This window comes from Astatotilapia calliptera, chromosome 2, assembly GCF_964374335.1.
Source record: "Astatotilapia calliptera chromosome 2, fAstCal68.1, whole genome shotgun sequence".
NCBI classification, from domain to species: domain Eukaryota; kingdom Metazoa; phylum Chordata; class Actinopteri; order Cichliformes; family Cichlidae; genus Astatotilapia; species Astatotilapia calliptera.
The window spans coordinates 22,975,459-22,992,475 of NC_137423.1; the positions used below are offsets into that span (position 1 = coordinate 22,975,459).

General features: G+C 43.6%; 1 protein-coding gene across 2 annotated transcripts in view; it reads right to left on the minus strand.

Annotated features, from left to right (window-relative positions):
• tenm1 (teneurin transmembrane protein 1) overlaps window positions 1-17,017 on the minus strand; it is a 191,642-nt gene that overhangs the window by 5,424 nt on the left and 169,201 nt on the right. For both annotated transcript variants that reach the window (XM_026188289.2, XM_080287598.1), the window contains exons 26-35: window positions 12,093-12,180; window positions 10,362-10,558; window positions 9,074-9,387; window positions 8,250-8,422; window positions 6,478-6,722; window positions 5,486-5,779; window positions 4,008-4,252; window positions 3,303-3,445; window positions 1,419-1,630; window positions 644-945 (exon numbers count right to left, since the gene is read on the minus strand). In XM_026188289.2, the coding sequence (XP_026044074.2) occupies window positions 644-945; window positions 1,419-1,630; window positions 3,303-3,445; window positions 4,008-4,252; window positions 5,486-5,779; window positions 6,478-6,722; window positions 8,250-8,422; window positions 9,074-9,387; window positions 10,362-10,558; window positions 12,093-12,180 (2,213 nt within the window). The remainder of the gene's footprint in view (window positions 1-643; window positions 946-1,418; window positions 1,631-3,302; window positions 3,446-4,007; window positions 4,253-5,485; window positions 5,780-6,477; window positions 6,723-8,249; window positions 8,423-9,073; window positions 9,388-10,361; window positions 10,559-12,092; window positions 12,181-17,017) is intronic.

Consider the following 17,017-nt stretch of genomic DNA (forward strand, 5'->3'; position numbering starts at 1 on the left):
CCGTGCATAACAAAGAAGGTGTTAATGACAACAGATATCCCCGATTAGACAGCGTAACAAAGGTGACATAACAAAGGTTACAGTTGATGGGTTGAGAAACAGTTTCCAGTTCCATAACTATCGTTTAATGTAAACAAAAATTGCCTGCAAGTCTCTCATTGACTCGGTTCTCACCTACAGACATCACATCCTCGAACACCTTTCCTTCAGCGTAAAACAAATCAAAACTGTTATGAGTCATTAAACGGTTAAACAACATCACCGTCACTGTCGACTGTGATAGATCTCCACACCGAAGCAGTTAAATGTAAAGTCAGCACTATCATGCATGCCTCTCACACCCACTCATTCCAACTCCTCCTATCAGACCACTGCTAGAATGTCCCTGCAGCCAGAGCCAATACTGTCAATACTGCTATATGACAATTATTTACACGTGTGTGTTTATAAATAAACAATGTCTTATTTTGCTATTTTATTGGTTTCCTCTGAGAGCCGTGCTTAAGATATTTATCCACTGCTTTGCAATGGATAATAAAGATTTCTGAGCTGATCTGAATTATCGATTTATTAATAACAAACAGGCAATTTCTTTTATATTCAATGCTTTCTGTACAGTATATGGGTTTGTGTGCTAACATACCTTGCACTGGTTCCGTGGCTAAGTAGATTAATGTTCCCATTGAGGTCGTAACTATAACGCCACTGAGGCCGCTCGTTGACTGAGGCGCTTTGCAGCTGGCTGTCTGCATCATACTCGTAAGTGTAACGGGTCACATTGCTGTCCACGCCCACTCTGATGTCGCAGGTGGTTGTACGTCCGGACGAGTCGTACTGAATGGTCATCCAGTAGGCGATGGACTTGAGGATTTCATATTGAACCTCCACCACCTGGCCGTAGGAGTTGAATACCTTGGTGTGCTTCATCAGATGGGTGGTGATCACCTAAACACATATTGACTCCATAAGAGTCCATGAAAGTGTCACACCAAACTCATGGGCTAAAAGGTTGCTTGTTTACACATGCAGCACACTCTGGAAACAAAATTGTAACAAATTGGACAAGTTTGATTATTTCACTCTCTTTTGGGTCTGTTTGGATGTTCACAGACACCCATGTGAAATATCTGACTGTTTAGTTACTAGTTACTAGTTACTAGTTGCCTGCCAGTGTTGTCAAGGCTAGATTTGATAGACAAGTAAAACCAGCTGACTGACCGGAAACGAAGTCGACTAAAACGCAGGCCAAAACAATGAGGTGAAAGACGCTGAAAGGCGCCACTGAGCTGAGCTGCAGAGTCAGATTTTATATTCCACAGTCATGTGATTATTTTTTAAAAGCAGAAACAGCTGATTGGTGCAGCTTTAAAACGTCCACATTTCCACTACCGAGTAAGATAACTGGTGTGACTTCCTACCTGGTTGAGGTCGTAGAAGATGACGCTGAACTTGCCAAACTGCTCGACCCGCCCCGACACATCAACATAGCGGTACAGGTCAATGGGCAGAGGGGTCTCATTGATGACGGCCTGCATGCTAGTGACTCGAAAGTTGTTGTAGCTGTAGTCAAATCTGGCGTTGACCAAGCCTTCTTCGCTGAAGCGGAAAATCTGCCGACTTGTCAGGGGACCTACGCAGAGGAACCGGAGCAGATTTACATTAGAACCCCCTTAACAGCGTTTACAGAAATATACAGGGACATGAAGTGTACACACAGCACACATATAGCCCTTACAAGTGGATGTCACACCGCCCGCATAACCCTGCCTAATTAATTCAAATCAAGGCCTAATTCGCCGTCATTAACAGAGACACACACTGCGCAATCCATTCCATCTTAACTATCCCCACACCTCTATGGTATTTCCTGTGGTGACCTTTAATATGGAGAGATAATGAAATCTAAAGACAATAGCCATGATGGGCCAATGTGCTGCTTAATGTCAGAGCATCAACTTTAACAACACCATTCATCACATCTGCTCCGAGCTTCTGCAGCCAGGCCTCTGTTTGGAAAAAAAGGGCCTGCTAATGAAACACCATTACGCTGCTATTTGAGATGACTCTGATTGCAGTTAAAATGACTAAGTGCCTAGCTTTGGAGACTGTAGAGAGCTGGATCAGTGTTACATCTTTCTATTTTTATTTTCTGTGGAATGTTGATTCTAAACCTTCGCTAATGGGAAAATGGCAGAAGTACTGAGAGCGAGGTGGAGGCTTTTCTGCAGCCCTGGGGAACTTGCAGTCTGTTCATCTCGCTCTTCTAGCTGTCATTTCCCCCCAGCTGTCATCGTTCCCCCTTCTCCCTTTCTGTTCCTTTTCCCTTCCCTCGCCCACCACTCTATATCCCCATCTTTCTTTTTCCGGTGCCACACTTTTCCTTGTCTCCTCTCAAGGGACAATTACCACTATCTCTCCTCTCTCCAAGGCTCCGTTTGTTCTGCTGAAATGAGATCAGTTAAAGGAAGGTGAGAGTCTATTCACAGTGAGGGCAAAGCGATAAACACACACACACACAGCTGCGCCGCGCAGATTAGTGACAACTGATGGTGGCGAGCCAATCACAAAGCTATGGGAAGTGAACCGGCAGCAGAGATGAGAGCACTTTCCATGACCCTGGACCGACTATGGAACTTAAGGGGACTGCTCAACTGTATTAACAATGGCTGTATCCTAACATGCTATATCTGCAGCTGCAGCGATGGCGTGCCATCGTCGATAGCGCCGCCTTTTAGAAAACGTCTTGTCTCACTCATTTTCTCCTTCAGCACTGAAAGTATTGTTTAGTTGTATTAAGTTCAGCTATGGTTTTTTGATTTCCTGCCTCCTCTATGAGAGCGAATATGAACCCAGCAAAGTGCTACTTTTAGTGTTCAGGCATGCAACAACAAATGCAGTATGTCCACACCTAGCTCACCGCATATAATTTTGCATTCAAACATTCATTTGTTTGCTTTGATCAGGAAGCCTTTTTGCGGAGGTGGGGAAGAGACGACGTGGGTAAGAGCCCGGGGGGTGGTCTTGAATTTACAGCTGTGGTAGACCACAGTCTATTCCACTTGAACATACCTTGCCCTACTGAAACTTCTAACTGTGGCTGCATCAGTCACAGATGAAATAGCACGACGTCTGACTCAAAGCCAGACTACTGAATTTGACATCACTCCTCAAATCTGGCACGCCGTGCACAATCACTTATATAGACTTTAAAATTTTGCTCACAGGATTGATTTATGATCCTTTTGCACGTTGTGAATATCTAAAATGTGCTTCTGTTGGCTGCTTTGAGCACATGTACGTACCTGTCTGCCTGTATCGTATGGAGCTTATGAAGCCATTGTGGGTGAGATGAATGGTCTTGACTGTTCCAGAGGCCTCGTCATAAGTGAAGGTCACCAGGGTGGAGTCATAAACCACCTCCGAGAGGCGAGCCGCAGCTGTATACCTGACGGGGGAAAGAAACACATTTTTGAATAGATGATCGATAAGTAAGTTATGTTAAAATAAAAGTACCTTCTTTTTAAAGCACACTGCATTTAATCTTCAATGTAAGTAAACATGCTATGCCACATTAATAATACACGGATCCCTTTGGGTCGCTAAGTTGCACCATCCTTCAACATTTCATCAGAAGCAGACCAGCTGCTGCGGCACTTACAGCCTTTCAAATCTTGAAAATGGGACCATTTATTACAGTATCCTCATCCAGGCAACGAGTATTAAAAATGTTAAATGCCAGAACGCTGCCTGAATCAGTCCTCCGACTTTCATCAAAATCAGATCAGTTTGTCTGACAAAGTGCGACGATAAAAAAAGGTGTGACCTTTAATCGGTCCAATCGGTGTGATTTCGCAAGGATGGATGGATGTGTGGCGTGCATTCAAGTGTCCGCTAGAGTTGGCGTAATTGGGCTTTTAAATTTTAAGATTGCGCTTTAATTATATCACCTTCATCAAGACGATCAGTGTTATGTCTTTGTACGGAGCTAAAACAGCGATGTGCCACACCTGTAGATGACTCTGCGCCCAGTTCCCAAGTACTGAGTCCTCATCAGGCGCCCGTCCAGGGTGTAGTCCTGGATGAAGGAGGCTTGGCTGTCGGGCGGGGCGTATATGTTCCTGTAGTAGCCGATGGACAGCAGCGACTGCAGGGTGTGCTTCACCATGCTGGGCATGGTCACCGCGACCAGACGATCCGTTTGGTCGTATTCAAAGACGTAGCGCCGCTGGCTGTGCAGGAGCAGCATGATGGACTGTAAGAACACACAGAGATATTCACAGACAGTTCGAACACACTGCATCTCTGTGGTTTCACGGCTTTCTCGTTTTCTGTCTTTTGCACTCTCTCTTTTTAAATTCCAATGTCACTGGGTTAAAACTTTCTCCTCAATAAATAAAAAAAATCGGCTCTTCAAAAGCAACCTTGGTTTTAGTTTGAGACCGCTTCAGTTATTCACTGAAAGCTATTTAATTATCAGACGTACGTGTCGAAAAAACAAAACGAGAAAAAAGAAAAACCATAATTGGTTTTCAGACAGCAGCGTTTTTGTTTACCGCTGCTCCCCCCCCCCTTAAAAATCTGCGTAGCTATTCACACAGTTTCAGCTGCACTAAAACAATGTTCTCTTTAATGTCTTTATTCAACTGTAAGGTATGATATTAATGTGTTAATAATACATGAAGGTGGTATTAATTTCTAGATGGTTCTGTAATATAAGCTCATTTTCACTCTAATTTTGTCTTAGACCAAAATCCTTGACACTAAATATATTTCAGACTGAATATCATGTCATTAAATATTTCAATTAATTTCAAGAGCGGAAATTATACCTTCTGGTAGCTCTCAGCTTAGTCACACACACTGTTTGAGTTTCTTTGACTAGAAAAATTCCTTATAGCGAATATAACTTCTAAACATTTGCCAGAAGACGACGAGTGTTTACTGCAAAGACTTCACTGCTGTTTTCTTTTGAGAAAATCTATTTGCCGAACCTTGAAACATGCTGGAGTTATGCAATCGATCAGAAAGAACACACCGTCTGCCTTTACATCTCTCAACTGTGCGCGCTGTTGCAGTCGTGAAGACACAAGGCCAAGTTTAAAAGGTCTGCCCAACCATTAAACTTATGGCAGATCTAATATTCGCTCTGCAAACTGATGTTCATAGCCTAAATGGAAAGCCCCTCAAACTGAGGGAAACACATTAAAAAGATACTTGGTAATATAGCACCTGTTACTGATTTTAATATGCTTTCACTTCTTTACTTTCGTTTCCCACAACTGAGACGCTTTTTTTTGGTTTGCCTTTAATCTCAGCGCCGGTTTCGGAGAGCTGCACCAAGAAGGAAACGTAAGTGGAGAAGATGTGTTAGATTTCTGCAAGCAGCAAAGGCAAGAAGAAAACGGCGACAGGAGCCCTGAAAACAAATCTCAGCAGGACCTCATCACAAGCTGTCTGTCACGTTCGCTTCAAACTTTCTACTCACTCTGTCTGCGTACGTGTAGCTCCAGATCTTGCCGTTGACCCAGGCTCTGGACGTCACCCTGTCGCTCTCGTACTCCAGCTGCTCGGACCATTCTCCGCGGTGGATGGCTGAAAGCAGTCCTCCACCTGAATAACTGATGTTTACTTCAGTGTATTTGCTGCTGGGTGACCACACGACAGGCCGGCCCAGCTGGTCATACTGAATGTGGAGGGTGAACTTCCTGTGGTCATCGTATATCTTCCCAACTCTGGTGCTTTGATCAAAGTCTATGGACAGCAGGTTCCTGTTATGTGCCTGGAAAGCAAAGCAGTAAAATGTCAGCTAGTGACAAGAACACAAACAGAAGCTTTTTTTTAACAGCATTAAAATCATCATAAATGGTGATTGAAGCCGCAGACATGCAAATATATGAATGAAGTGGCATGTCTGAGAGCAGCAAAGATTTCATTAGTCCAGATGAATTAATTGTGACATTTCCAGCAAACCCTGGTCTGCATTTATAAACAATAAGCTGCCTGGCGAACAAGTGAGAGAACCGTTTCCCGGGGAATGCTAATTAATTGCTGCACGTAACATAAATGCCCTTTTCTCAGGAAATCTCCTGTTTGTGCTTTCATCACCACTGCAGAGGTGTTGCAGCCTGTGCGTGTGGAAAGTACAGCTAACAGGTTACGAGTCATTTGACCTATTATCACCTCCGCTGACATCATCAATCGCTCAAAATCTACCGGATTGCACAACTCTTAGCACTTAAAAGTGACACTTTTTGTCCCCCTGGTTAATGTCAAATTGCACAGCTTAACCCTGCGTACTCCTAAAATGTTGCCGGGCTGCTTATTTGATCCATTCATATGGGATTCTGGGATATTCGGCTAGTTGCGTGCATCCTCTTGTTAATTCCCAATGCCTTTGTGCAGCACTGATGCCGCAGGATTGTGTTTTATATATTATCACAGTTGGCGTAATAACAGGCTGATGATTTAGTGTTTTACCCTGAGCCTGCGTTCGTAAGTGCTGTAGTTAGTCTTGCTCTGCTCCTTCCTCTGCCTCCACTCTATCAGGCTCGGGGCGTGGTCTCCAGGCAAGCTGATGTTGCAGCGGCTGGCCGTGGGACTGACTCCACCCCCGACGCCCCCCGGGAGGAGGGGCTCGGTGCTTAGCGACAGCTCCATTCCGCTGGCCAGCGTCACCAGAAATGACCCGTCGGCGCTGACTCTGTACGAGCTCTGAGAGTGATCTGGAGTGGGAAAGTGCAAGCGTAAGTGTGAATTGTGGGGATGTGGAAGGGGGGGAGGGTGGGTGTCGAGGGTCGACCGTTTGTCGTGGGTGGGTCAGACACACACACAAAAAAACCACAAGTGCACAGAGATGCAAATATGCAACAACAGATGAGAAAAAAGAAGTGTGAAGAAAACATCAGTCATTGTGTGTCAAAAAGAAGAAAAAAAATCAGCCTTGAGAGGAAATCTGTGAGAAGCGGGCTGCATGAATGCGATTGTCTGGCTCTTTGTGTGTGCGTTTTATTTGAATTAATTGCTTCAATCACTGTGCTGAGTGTTTTTTTTAAAGCTCTCTGCAACATTAGCATTGTACTGCATCAGCTATTACATCTTTAGAAAGGAGGAACGCAGGAGACAGATAATGAGAGAGTGAGAGAGAGAGGGGGGGCAATGAAAGGAGAAAGAGAGGACAGAGAGAGAAAGAAGGAGAGGAAGGTGGGGTATAGCAGCTTTTCACACATTGCAAAGCATTCTGAGAAACTGCTCTTTCATTTCTGCCCTGCTCAGAGTCAGGCTTCCACACACTTTCACACATGCCAAGATGGCTTTGTCTCATGTTTAAAACACAATTAATACAAAAATTTAGAAAAAGAGGGGTGAAAATAACCATAAAACTATATTTTAACCATAAAACTTAACGCGGCTAATAAACCGAATAGTAACTTCTATTCCCTCCGCCGCCGTAAAAAAACCTATTCTGTACATATGGTTATTGTTGCCTCAGAGGCAGGCGAGGACACGGTGAAATTGTGGGCGGCGGAGAAAGAGGTGGTGCTCGAAAAATAGTGGGTCATTTCAACTTTTTTCCCTGGCAGCTCTGTCACACTGTAGCGTGGCGTACATGCATGTGTTTGTGCGCGCGTGTGTGACTGAGCGCGTGCGAGTTGGCGCAGATTTTCCCTCCCTGCAGTCCTGTCAGTGTGACAACTGCAAGAAAGCAATTAAAGGGATGACATGAGAAGAAACTGCTCCCATGAGTGGCTTCTTCACTCCACTCTCATTTTCTCCTCTTCTCATCTCTGCCCTCTTTTCCATTTTTTTTCTGCTTTGCCCCAGCAGTTGTTAAGGCATTTCACGAGTCAGTCAAATGTAGCATGTTTTGTGTAAATAAACAGCATTTTTTCTCCCCCCCGCTGCCCATTCGTCCGGTTATGTAAAGAGGTCGCATCAGATCTGTATGTGAAACTATTTATAAAAGCGGATAAATGCTTACTTAAAGCTGTGAATCTCCAGCGATGAAGAATGAGAGAAACGCAGGTCAGAGTTTCTGACTTAAACCAGAATAACAGCCACGTTTGCCGGCATAAATGTTTAAACATCGCTGTAACCTTACGCCCTGCCCTCTACATAGTATGTGGTGTATGGTTTAGTGCCTCTTCACATGACTCATAAATAGCCTTGTGGCTAGTTGCTGGTTATAGAAGCTGAGGGTAGATGCAAGAAATTTAAAAGGCAAAAGCGCAGAACTCATTGTGATGCTGCACCTTGTCTGAACATGTAAATGGTGTCGCTGGCAGACAAGTTTGTGCTGGTGACAAAGTTCTCACGGTTGGACGCTTCAACCTCCACCCGAGACCAGCGCTCCAGGTTGCCATGGAAACCGCTCACCTCCGCCGTCGGTAAGGTGATGTTGGTCACTCGACCCTCGCTGTTGTACCTTGGAGAATAAACACAAAGGCAATAAGCAAACAAATACACACAGACGCGCGCACACACACGCACAAACACGCGCAGAAATCCATCGCTCGCAGGCAAATGACCACAACCAAGCCCGCAAAAAGCACGCAGGCACACATATGCATGCTCCCGTGCGCTAGCATGAGCTCGCAGTGAGTGTCAACTATGATTTATATGTGTAATTATCCAGCTGTGGAATCTGAGACAGAGACCGACTAGGCAGTGGTGAATAATTCAGACAGATGTGTTTTTCTGCCTGTACTATATGTGCAATACTAAACACGCATGTGTTCAAAGAGTTGCAGCAGACGTCCTTCAGCTAATCAGTCACTTTAAGCAAAGACTAAAAAGAAGAAAGAAAAAAACAGTCACACCGCCCAATCCCACCCCAGGCCTTCTCCAGCTTTGTTGATGCAGAAGTGACCACCAGATGGCACTCATATTTCATACCCCTAACGTAAACCTTGTCATATGAATACACATTCATGCAATGCAGTGTTAGCTCAAACATTCAGAGTCAAGCAACAAAGCGAGAACAGGAAGGAAGGAAGGAGAAGAGAGAAAGAGCGGGGACAGACAGAAAGAAGATCGCAATAAGCAGATAAGCTTTATAAATAAACCACAAACTCACTCATACACAGTGGTCCAACTGTTCTCATCACTTTTGGTTGCTAGGAGACCTGTGTTGCCATGGTAAGTGATGTGGGCGATGTCGTGGCCTTGGGCGGACACCTTCCTCAGCGTGCCACTGTTGCTAAGGGACAGCCAGTACACCTGTCCGCCAGGTAGAGCCAGCCAGAGAGGCACTCCGTGAGCATCCCTCCTCACCTGGAGGCTGCGGCCGTCGCGGCTCATCACACCCGACAACTGGCCGTCTGTGCCGTAAGAGAAGTTGTACAGGTAGTGACCTGTGATCAGGTGTTTGGTGTACAGGTGGGAACCATTCTATCAGAGGGAGAGAGAGACACTGTTGAGGATTCAGCTTCTGCAAATGACAAAACCTGTAAATTTAGAAACTATTAGGTACTCTGTACTCTCAGACTAGTGATTTGCTAATTTTGTTGCATCAATAAAACAAAATGATTCCAAAAACAATGAAGTATATATAAACAGAAAGGTACACACACATTAACCATAACTACTGTAAATTATGGGGTTTATTTCTTTAAATTATATATTTAAAGATGAAGAAACATGTTCATTTTAGAGCTTAGAATATGTAATATGTAACTGTTGTCTGTATGAAATTTTAAAATAATTTTTTGAAATAAGAGTTTCATTTTCTCAGGCAGAATGAACCGTTTTGTTTATTAAATGATCAGAAATAACAGGAAAGGCCAGATTTCTGCAACATAAGGCAATAGGCTCACTATCTTGTGTGCATCTATCATGCTTACTGTCGTGCTTAGTCACCCACAAAAGCCCACTCTGAGCCAGTAAACACCCTGATTGGATTAGGCTAACCTAGCTGACATTATTTGATCATTCAATCATTCAAAGCTATTAGAACGAGACTTGGAAGTGAGGAATATTATTTTTGTGAAATGCAATCCAAACTCATCCCAAGTTATTAAAGTTTAGCCAGTTTACCGCATTTATTCTTTATTTTTCTCTAAATGGGTCATATTAGAAAGCTAATGCTAGCTTTGTTAGCTGGTTCAGTTATCTACCTTCCTAACAGGCCCAACTAGCAGTTACTGTGTGTCAATAATTAATAACTAATTATCTCAGACTAATTTGTGTGTACAAATGAGCTTGCGTGGCTTAATCCGTTTTAATTTAGCAATGTGCAAATCCAAGTAAACACTTGAGTTAGTCAGTCTGTTAAATTTGCTAATAAATTATGAATTAAAAAGACAATTCGCTGGTATCCAAATATTTTACATGCAAATACACACATTAGGCATTGTGATAAGAACCTGGCTAAAGAGATAGAGCTCCTGGTCCAGAGGTGAGCTGATTTCCACCAGTCCGGCTGGGCTGGGCTGGGGCTGGTTGGGGCTTACAGCTCTGATCCGGATATTGCCCAGATCAGCAATATACAGGGTGCCATTGGGAGCCACTGCCAGAGAGGACGGGGCTTTGAGACGAGCATCACGGGCGTAGCCTCCGTCTCCTGATAGGAAAAACGGGAACTTGTCATTTCGGTAAGGACAGGAAAAGCTCTTTATCAACAAAATAGCATAATTCAAAGCAGCATCAGTTCTAACCACACTGAGAAATACAATTCGTTCTCCAGCGAAAGCGAGAAGTCACAACCAGTCCACACGCAGGTTGGCAAAATACGAGGATCCCATGGTGCCGCTTAAACGGTTATCAGTTTGGCTCAGGACGTGGACCTATTGGGATATGGTAACTTCCCAGTGGAGTGGATATGACCACCTTGATAGTGACCTCGGTCTTATCATGTCTTTGGTTGCACAGCAGGATAACAGCTGGGTGAAGCCCTTTAGATGCTGTCAGCAGTAGGCCCGGGGCCTCTGATGGGTCTGTGCAGACAGCAGGGTGGCAGTTTATCTCGCGACAGCATGCGCATTATGTGTGTATGCTTTTGTGGGCGACTGCGCACGGGCTCGCATCCGTTAGTATCGGCGGGTGTGCGCTCGCATACGTGTCCGCGTTCAAAGACACCGTGTGAGTGTTTACGGCGAAGGGATGGAAACGGAAAGCCTCTGAAGAGAGTAATCATCTGTTAACAGCGAGACATGATTGAAAATATGCAAAGTACAACTCAAGGAATAGGGATGGTTACAGCCCATTGGCTTGTGGCATGGGAGAGACACTTCCCTCCATTTTGAATAGAAAAGAGACTGATTTTTATGAGCAGAATTAAATGATAAAATCACATCCGCTGACACTTACAATGAAAGCACGGCCTAACTGTCAAAAGAACATCTGCTTATTTGTTGGGTCCTTTTCCTCTTCCTTTTATTGCATTTCAGGTGCCCAACCATGATACAGCAACCAGTTAAAACATTCGGCGTGTGGAAGTGAGCATTTTCTTTCACCAGCTGTAATTTGAATGGATTTGAAAGGTTTCTCCTGAGCTGGTTGCTACTGAATTTAGCTGGAGGTCTCCACAAAGAAGAAGCCTTCCTATGAATACAAATATAAATACATCGACCCACACACACACACAAGAATCCACTTTCTGTTTAGCCAACACACAAACGCTCACAGTCAAGTCGTTCTCTTAATTCTCCAGCCTGATGTTATAGGCGGTCTTTTCTTTCCTGGGTATTGTCATCATTTATATAAAAGTCATTGTCATATTTTTTATTGTTTTTCAAGGAGAGTCGAAGCGGCTCTTCCTAGACACTAAGATTCCAGCTGACTTTAATAAGTCGGGGAGGGAAAGTGCTAATCAAATTATTGTCCAGCAGGGACGCACGGGGCAGCCAGATTTACCCACTCAATATCAAGATATACAGACTAAATCAAATCCTCCGAGCTTCACAATGCTCCAGTTTTTGTTTCCTCTAAAACTACTTCTGAAGCAGGCCGAATATGATGCCACCAGAATTAATTCTCAAATGCTTTTGCATGTGTTGTAGCGCTCTAATCCTATTAAGCATAATCTAATACGTTCACATTACTTAATCCTGCACTCCTCACATAACAAGTGTGCGTATGTGTGCCTGGTGACCCACCAGAGAAGCAGTCGCAGTTGGGGTCTATCTTGCAATCGCAGTCCGTGGGGGCTCCGGAGATAATCGATATCTCGCCGTTGGTTGACACCTGTGGAGTTTTCAAAAAGCGACATGTCACAATGTGCTGCAGGAGGCCACTGTTAAACAGAAGGTAATGTTCCACAACAGCCTTTGTAATGTCTCGTCTCTCTGGCAAATAAGATAATGATGGCATTTCATATAAAAACCTGCGCTGAGTTACAATATCACTTTGCGTGTATCCGCTGTTCCTTTAGCCAAAAACATCACCGATGATATCTTTGGTGCCTCTCCGTGAAGTTTAGACAAACAAAGGCATTATGCATCTTCGATGTATGACACTATTCCCTTGCTGACTGATTGACAGATCTTTGGAACATTAAGTCTCGCTCTCCAAACAAATTAAGCTGATTGTCCTGATGGGGAGGCGAGCTGCAAATGGAGGTGAAAACTGTTGCAACAACAGCTTGATTTTGATTAATCTTGGGAGGCCGATGCTGCTTAACTAGCCCGAGAGGACCGTGCATTGTTGGAAGATAATTGTCAAAGATGATATGTTTGATGAAGACTTGCTTTTATCAACTTTATGATTCCACGGGGAAAGTTTATCTGAGGTGTTTATTATAAAGCCGTTCCCTACTGCAGCTCGTTTGTTTGCATTGCCAAACCCAGAAAACCCCATGTTTCCAGTGTCTGGGAAAAAAAACAAGTAAATAAGCACAATTCCCACAAAACTACTTTCCAAAATCTCCATTCATCCATCATCTGAGAGTAGAGAAAACCTTACTCCTAATTTTAGGTTAGAAGCAGAATTTCATCACCTTGACCTATAAAATACTCGAATCTAAGGTTTTACGGATCAGGACATAATAAAAGCAGGTAGATACAACCACAATAACAACACAATATATTATGTCAGTGTTAATTTAAGCCAAATTTAGAAGCAGTGAGTGAGGAAACAGTACACGTTTACGCACAGCTTCAATAAGAATTAGAGGGTAAGTAGCAGCCATGTGCTGCTAATCAAATTCACTTTGTTCATTTATCATCAGCAAGTGTGAGCACCTCTATGAAAGCAGAAGCTTTGGCAGTTTGCTGGTCTGGAGGAAGAACAACCCGTTGTTTCCCATCAATCAGATAGAAAGAGTCACAAAGGGAAAACATTCAAGACAGCTGCTAATCTTCACAAGAGTGGAAGTCCCAGCAAATTCGCCCTAAGGTCAGTCTATGCATTGCTCAGAGAAACCATAAAAACACTCAAAATCTACATCTTAGAGTCCACAGACCTAAATCAGCAAGCTAAATGTTAAAGTTCATGACAGCACAATTAGAAATAGACTGAAAAAGTATGGAAGGATGTCAGGGGAGACCCTCTTCTCTCTAAAAATAAGATGGCAGCATGATTCATATTTGAAAAGCTGCATCTGAACGAACCGCAAGACAAAACAATGTCCTTTGGACAATAAAGAACAAATTGGAGCTGTTTGTCCACGATGCACAGCGCAAATTTAGCAAAAACCAAACTCAACATATAAGCACAAACACCTCATATCAACCGTCAAGCACGGTGGTGGAGGGGTGATGATTTGAGCTTGTCTTGCACCTTGCAATCGTTGAGCCCAAAGTAGAGTGCCAACGTATTCTAGAAGCCATCTGTCTGACACCTAAAGCCTGGCAGTAATTGGGTAAAGCATCAGAACGATGATCAAAAGCACAACAGAAACACTGACAAAGAAAAGAACCAAAACGTTGCCTTGGCCCAGTCAAAGTCTACACCTCAAACTGACTGAAATGCTGTGGCAGGCTCTGAAGAGAGCTGTGCAGAAACGAACCACAAACCTCAATGAACTGAAGCGACGCTGTAAAGACGCGAGAGCCAAAATTCCTCCACAACGAAGCGAGAGACTGATAAGGTCGTCGAGAAAACAGTTAATTCCATTTATTACTGCCACAGGCGGTTTTACAGGGTACTGAATCACGCGGTGTGTTTAGGTTTTTCACACAATGCTTCTGCATTTTGACTTTCGGTAAACAAACAGTGACATGGTGAAACAGATCATGTGCTGTTCTTCATCTCAGCCTTCTCAGAACAAGATTATGTTTTATCTCGTGCTTATTATGTTCTGAAACGTAAGGTGTAATTCGTTTCGCCATGCAAACTGTTCTACTCACACAGGGAAAAAACAGCTTGTTTCCTCTTCACAGTACAACAAATGCTTCATCTTTAAACATGTCCAAAATAAACAGAAAATAAAAAGTTGTTGCAAATTGCCCTTAATTTAAAGCAGATAAAGACGGGCACAACGGAGCAAATGTGGCATGTAATGAGTTTGATTGTAATGCTCCAGTGTGATATAACGAATAACACAGCAACTTATGCAAAATAAAAATTTTAAAAAGCACATATTGGTTATGCATGTGTGGTCCTTGATGTCCTGGCCAAATGTTCTGAGTCTATGTGATGGGAAGACGTGCCTGGACCATGAGCGCAGACCGCAGGCGGTGCCAAGTCATCGCCTAAATACTTAGTATGAAGGCCAAGGCACGTTCACATTTAATAGAGCTTATTACACTAAAAAAAGACTTGCTGGCTAAACAGTACAAGCTGGTGCGAACCATTGAAAGTGAAACCGAGCACTTAATTCACGCATCATTTTTAAAATCAGCTTAAAACATCATGTCAGGTGTATCTGTGTGCAGCGAACTTACCTGAAGTGTTCTGTATTTCATTTCTCCTGCATCACATTGTATTTGCCTGGCTGTTCTTTGTTTCTTAATGCACTGATTGATTGCACATCACAAACTGCTGAGATAATCCCAACTCGTCATCACACACATCTAAACAAATGATCATTAATTTTACTTTACGGCTCGTTGTTACAAAGCGGTGTCATTCACTGTCAGTCTGGCACCTGTTGCTGAATAAGTGTGGAAACCTTAACAAACATGGATGGATCCATTCCTGTCTGAGTCCAACTGAGACGCTTGATAAATAGGAGCCTAAAAATGCCAAACATAAAATAGGTGTGTCAAACGCAGTTTAAAAAAAAAAAAAAAAAAAAGGTCTTTTCATTGCCCATTGCAACATGGCTGGTCGGTACCCAATAAAAAGGCATTTGAGGTATTATATGTTCCTGTCTGCCTCCACATGGACCCAGCGTGTTGCTGCACACCACAAAGGTGCTATTGATTGAGTCCAGCAGGCACTACCTTTGTGCTGTTGGTTCCAAAATGCTGCAGTGCTATGACAACATGCTGCTACCTAATGGAGCAAATGGACAGAAAAAAGTAATATACTATATATACTTCTTTTTTCTCTAAAACTGAAACCGTACTTCTTGATTATTTTTTGAATGCCTTTGATTTTGAGCATCTACGTCCTAGACACAGACTCGACGCACTACCTTGCTGCGTAGCATCTGTTAGGCAAACAACCTGTTCACAGTGGGACTCATGATGCAACAAGTGTGAAGGTAAATTAGTGTCATAAGGCCAGATGGATTGCCAGTGTCAGCTCTAGCTGAGCTGTTTCTTTTTTCCTGTTGTTATTTCCATCAGAGACGTGGAAAACGTTCATGCGAAGAGACAAGAGGCGTGCATTGAAATGTCAGGGTAATATGGAGGAATATACACTGCTCAAAAACATGAGATATCAATGGGGAAAAAGCCTGGATATGGACTGGTTAATGTGTTAGGAATGAAAAGATGTCACATCCTTTGATGGAAATGAAAATGCTCAACCTACAGAGGGGTTGAATTCAAAGACACGTGAAAATCAAAGTGAAAAAATGATGCTGCAGGCTAGTCCATTTTGCTTACATTTCAAATGGTTCTAGTTTGTAGCTTGTATGACCCCACGTGCTTGTATGCATGCCTGACAACATCAGGGCACCTAATGAAACGATGGATGGTGTCCTGGGGGATCTCGTCTCATATCTGGGCCAGGGCATCACCGAGCTCCTCGACAGTCTGAGGTGCAGTGTCAGATGGACTAAAACATAATATCTCAGAGGTGCTCTACTCAATTTAGGTCAGGCGAGCAAGGGGGTCATTCAATGGTATCAATTCCTTCAGCCTCCAGGAACTGCCTGAATACTCTTGCCACATGAGGCCATTGTTGTGCACCAGGAGGATCCCAAGACTCACTGCACCAGTGCAGGGTCTGATAGTAGGTCCTAGGATTTCATTCTGACACCTAATGGCAGTGAGGATGCCAATGCCTAGTCTGTAGAGACCCTTACATGTCTGTCAGGGTGAAGCTGTTCTCATCTGTGAAAAGCACAGACCACCAGTGGTGGACCAGCCAATCCTGGTACTCAATGGCAAATGCCAGTCAGGGTCCAAGGTGCTGGACTGTGAGCACAGGGCTCACTAAAGGACCAAGTCTGTTTCTGATGTTTTGGTCAGAGACATTCACACCAGTGGCCTTCTGGAGGTCGTTTTCCATCCTGTTCCTCTTTTCACAAAGGAGCAGATTCGGGTCTTGCTGACATGTTGAGGACCTTCTACAGCCCTGACCAGCTCTCCTGAAATCTCCTCTATGGTCTTGATGCTATGCTGGGAGCCACAGCAAACCTATTGATGTGTCATCCTGGAGGAATATGAGCAGCGACACTGACACTAGCCAAATACAAATGTAGTGAAAAAAAGCCAGAAAAGATGAGAAGGGAATAAATGTCAGTGGCCTCCACCTCTAAAAGTATTTCTGATTTGTTGCTCCTCTAGTGCACCTGTTGTTAATTTCATCAACACTAAAGCAGCTGAAACTGATTAACAACCCCCTCGGCTACTTAACTGACCAGATCAATGTCCCAGAAGTTTAATCATCTTGATGCTCTACTCTGATTACAAAGTGTTCCTTTCATTTTTTGAGCAGTATATTAACACTCTGGATAAGTATGGTCTTT